At 51.4% G+C, this 4,965-nt stretch overlaps 1 protein-coding gene across 1 annotated transcript in view; it reads right to left on the bottom strand.

Annotated features, from left to right (window-relative positions):
* The window catches only part of SLC25A48 (solute carrier family 25, member 48), a gene marked incomplete at its 5' end in the record, with an annotated part of 10,168 nt that extends 6,504 nt beyond the window's left edge, over positions 1-3,664 (bottom strand). Inside the window, 2 exons of the mRNA XM_010148525.1 lie at positions 199-270; positions 3,621-3,664. Of these exons, the coding sequence (XP_010146827.1) occupies positions 199-270; positions 3,621-3,664 (116 nt within the window). The remainder of the gene's footprint in view (positions 1-198; positions 271-3,620) is intronic.
* Positions 3,665-4,965: the final 1,301 nt, after the last annotated feature.

Genomic DNA, 4,965 nt, shown 5'->3' with positions numbered 1-4,965 from the left:
ACAGGAGTAACCATGAGAGCCACCTTAGAGTTAGCAAGAGAAGGCTGTAGGAATTTGCAGTCTTAATTGCACTAACTTTATCGGTGGTGTCAACACCGATATAACTGCTGGTGCCAACAGTGATTTTGTATAAATGCTTTATGTATTTATCTATTTTCATTTCCTACCAGCACATTTTAAGTATGATAAAGTACTTACAGACTCATTTCTGTACACAGTGAGAACGCAGTTGAGTGTATTTCCATAACCTTGTCCAGCTTGCAAACGAGTCTGCAAAAGACATTCATGAAATGCAGTTAAAATCCCATGCTTCCAGCCCAGTGAAGGCTCATGCTACGTAAACAATGCATATACATTGCTTTGAGAGCGAATCCTTCCTTAGTTGTAAAAAAACTCAGAGCAATAAATAAGATATATATGCACCCACCCGCCCTGAACCGTGCCAGAAGCAGGCTAAACGGGACCGCAGGGATCAGAAGCTTTCTGCAACATCTGGATTCAACGGCTGCCGAACTGCTCCGAGTGCAGACCAGCGACCCACGCCTGGCACAGCGTGTGCAGGAGGCTGCTGGTGTGCAGCTGTCACAGCGAGTTCCTGATTTATGTGGGGATTGGAGAGTGATGTGGTCCCCTCTGTTTGGGGAATCTCAGTGGAGGTTAGGATGTGTTGCTGAGGGGTGGCGAGGAGAGTTCCCCTGGAGGCTGATGGGCTCTTCCCATCCAAGGTGGATTTTAAGACTTAAAAATACTAAATGGAGCCAAAATAATTCAGCTCCATCTCAGAACTTCTCCATGCTTCACTCAAAAATACGTTTTTACGTCATTTGCAACAAAGACATTTTGTTTCTGGAAAGCAACAGTTATAAGTCTTCCAAAAAATGCCTACAACAGCCGTAAGAAATGGCAAAGCTGCGTGCTTCAACATGCTTTCTCCCTCTCATATACACATACACACGCACACACAGACTTGGATCATCTCTCATTCAAGCTGCTCACATTTGCAATACAAAAATCCGAACAAGTGATGCATTTTTGGGGCTTAGAGGTATGCAGGAAAATGGAAACCCCCTTTGTCTCGTGGGACCTGAGGCTTCAGCAATTAATTTTGGCTGAGGCCAGAGCTCTTTCTCCGTAGGAAGATACTTGGGTGTGGTCTAAGGGAATGTTTTTAGGGAATTGGGACAGCATTTCTGGTCACATCCATCAGCATTGCCAAAACCTGGAGAGACAGTGCTCAGTCCCCTCCAGTGACTCTGCCATGACTGAAGGGTGAAGCAGGAACTTTATCTGGGAATTTAAAGCCCAAAAGAGTGGGTGTCCTCTGGAGTTTGTGCCTGGGGAGAGATTTTGGACAGCCGGTTGAATGACACAATCCTTTGGCCCATGGCCCTGCAAGAGCCTCACCAGTGGGGTGCCACTGCGGGACCCCGGCTGGGGAGAGAGAAGGACCGAAGCCCGGGCTCAGCCCTCGCCCCAGGACTGCTCGATGCAGCCATCTGCCCACACCGAGCACCGCTCCGTGCCTGGCCAGAGGCCATGGGGAAGGCAGCAGCAAAAGCGGAGGATTTACTGAGCCTTTGCAGACAAGCTGGTACACGAAGGTGCCGGGTACGGCTCATGCAGAGCACGTTGTGCAACGCAGGCAGCTCTGGGCTGTGGGTGCCATCACTCACGCTGGGGGTCACGGGGACAGGGGACGGCAGGGCTGCACCCCGGGACAGGACAACCACCGTGCACAGCCATGCATTCCCTCCTGGCTTCATTTGCACGCTTAGCCCAGGCATTTCCATTTCTGCCGCCGTGGGCTTTTTTTTTCCCCCTTTTACACAGTAACCAGGTGTTCAGAGGTTCAAGTTAATGCATTTTTTGAGTAACTGAGAGCAACTGAGTGTCCTCACAAGCTGCTCCTCCCGTACATATCCTTAGCTACGCTGTGAGCACCCAGCGCTGAAATACCTGCTGGCATCTCTGTCAAAGTCAACTGACACTAGTATGGCTATTCCTCAGGAAACGTCTGCTTTCTGTTACGATTTAATTACACTGGGCTCTTGGGTGAGACACAGAAACTGAAGAAAGCTCTGGAGAAAAGAATGCAATGTGGAGAATGAAAAGTGAGTATGTTGAAAACTATTCAGTTTTGCAAGGCCGTGGAGAAAACCAGCTGATTGGGTTTGATGGAAGATGCGGCGCTGGGAAGGGGCCAGCTGAAGGAAGATGAGAACCATGGTGCAGATACCACATACCCCGTCCAAACTTTCATCCAGTCCTGCTCCCTCCTCTAGTTGGGGGAGGACCCCTCCAGCCCCTGGAAGCGCTGAGCTGCCCCTTTGCTGGCTTAGTGCTGTGTAAAAACTCTCCTTTCCACTTTGCTTTCCCTAAATTTGGAAAGATAACAAGTCTGCCTATTTGGTATTCCCAGGCAACGTCCAAAGCCAAGGGCAACAGAGGGGTCAGCCTGACAGTTGTCTTTATAAGCACTGAAGGATGGGCTCGCTCTTTCTTGGCAGCCAGAAACTCGATGCTTCCCAGCAGGATCCTCTCTCAGTTGTTGCCAAACTCCCCCAAACCTGGCAATGATGCCCCAACTGCCAGTCTGAGATGGGCATTGCCTTGGCAACCCCGGGCAGAGCCTGCCCACGCTGCCATGCCCTGGCCCCACTGCATCGGGTGGTGCTGGCAGCCTTGAGGCTCCTCCCGCACGGGGTCTGCACCCATCCTCGCACGGAGATGCTCCCAGGGCTGGTATCACCTCAGCAGCTCCAAAAGGATAGGAGAGCCGGCTGTGTGCAAGGGCATGGCTGGAACAGCTGGGGAAGGGATGTGGCGTGGGCTCTGCTGGATCCTGCCTGCTCTCTCAATCTCTCTCCAAGGGTCTCTAATGCACAAACCAATGGTTCTTGAGTCTCCCAGATCTGACAGCCCTGCCATGAGGCTTGAACCAGACCAGAGCACATGGGCAGAGCAGTTGAAGGGATGCAAGCTGGATGGAGATGCCTATCACACTCCGCAAAAGGAGAAAGGAAAAAGAACAGGATCTTCGTCTACATCTCTGTGTCAACTTGGCTGGGACAGGCTGTATTGGTGTGTGGGCTTGGGCTTGTCTGCATCATGGTAGCAAATATCTTTTTACATCTTTAAAACCTTCCTCTGAGGAATAATTGTCTTGCAGCAATAGTAAATATTGCTTCTCATAGCTCTGGGATAACAACTTAAGCACTCTGCCCTTCCAACACTAGGAAAGCACGTAAAAATGTGCCTGCAGCACAACAAATATAGTTCCCCCATTGCCCTTTGAATACTTGTGGGTGGCAAAGTTCAGTAAAACACTGGCAGAACCGATTGGCAAACCACCCATTCAGTAAGGCCAGGTTTAATTTTCAGCATTAATCCTCACCCGAGGCAATCACATGTATCAGCCAGTTCTTTCGGTTTCCCGTTCAAAATGAGCATTGGAGAGAAAAAAAGGCTAAAGTCTACGAAAACAGTTCTACCCAGGCTGACTTCTCCCTGGGGGTGACAGGGGAAGTGAAGGTCTTCTGAAGCATCATCTAGAGAGAGGCCACCTCCCCATCGGTCGGGTTTTGGGGGGTGACGTGAGAGCACGGTTCGAAGTGGTTTACCTTGATGGTGTCCAGGGGGTGGCCCACAACCACGCTGGCAGCTCCTGGGGGTGAAAGCAAAGCATTACGCAAAACACCGAAGAAGTTTTGGTGACAGGGCAGGAAGCGATGGGTTTATAGAGGAGGAGAGTTTTCCGTAGGAATACTGTACAGGGCCGAGGCAGAGCAGTGCCCGGCGCAGTGCCCCGTCTCTGACAACCCGCAAAAGCTGGGCAGAAACACTTGTGCATCTTCCCCTGAGTACTCTCCTGGACTCTGTTTACATCCCAAAGCTATCCAAGAGAGAGGAGGAGGTGGTGGATTTGTATATCCTGTCCATGAACAACCTTCCTTGCACTCCTGGTAAGCTCATGCAAACTTTTAGCCTCAGAATGGTGAAATTTGGGTTAGACACCAGGGAAACCTGGCACAGATGGCAAGGCACCAGAGCCAGCTGCTGATGGAGACTGTGAACACCCATCCTTGGCTGTTTTAAGAGCAGTTTATAGAGATACATCTCAGGGATGAGTCAGGTCAGGAGGATCCTGCTCTTTATGGATCTCTACAGTCCCATCCAGCTGCAAACCACGAGGTTTTCTGGGAGAAACTCGCCCATTCCCCTACAATCATCCTGCCCACCTCCCCATGCCACGTGCTGCAAGGAGCAGTGAGGCAGAGCATGGCTTGGTCCCCCCTTCCCGGGGAGGACAGAGCAACCCGCGTGCCATGGCCAGGAGATGATTTTGTGCACGTAGAGCAAACAACACCGTCAGCTCCCGGGGTGTTCGTGGAGATGGTGTGTAGTTTGTGCTTCTTCCAAGTATCCATGCAAACCAGTGTCCCCAAGTGATTTAAAGAGTACATGAAATTTCTCGCTTGTAGTGGATTAGGACTGAAAAGAGCATCATGTCCTTGGTCAATGTTGTTTACTCAAAAATACACTGTGAAATGTCCCCTCTCCTCCTGGACCTTAACCTGAGGCCACCGGTGGTCCAGCTGGCACCTGCCACGCTGGTGGCTCCTCACCCCCCGGCGATGCCGTCCCCGCTCCCGGGGGTGTGTGGCAATCACACAGGGGCAGAGGCTGCAAAGATCCAAAAATCAGCTGCTGGCGTAACCTTTTGGCAGAGATTTGGGGGTTTTGGAGAGTCAGCTAACCTGTTAACCTCGTCTGGCCCGGTCAGGATCCGTGAGCCACCCCATCCCCGCATTCCCGAGCCCGCCAGCCCATCAGCTGTTAGTCCCAGTGGGAACTTCCAGTTCCGTCGGACATTCCGGTTCTGTAGGATGAGCTACACGCCTGTCGCCTCTCCAGACCCTCGGGTTTCTCTTCCTGGTGTCTGTTATCCCGCTGTTTGCCACCAGC

The sequence above is a fragment of the Eurypyga helias genome, unplaced genomic scaffold (assembly GCF_000690775.1).
Source record: "Eurypyga helias isolate BGI_N326 unplaced genomic scaffold, ASM69077v1 scaffold15943, whole genome shotgun sequence".
In the NCBI taxonomy this organism is placed as follows: Eukaryota; Metazoa; Chordata; class Aves; order Eurypygiformes; family Eurypygidae; genus Eurypyga; species Eurypyga helias.
This window is presented reverse-complemented; position numbering and strand designations above follow the sequence as displayed.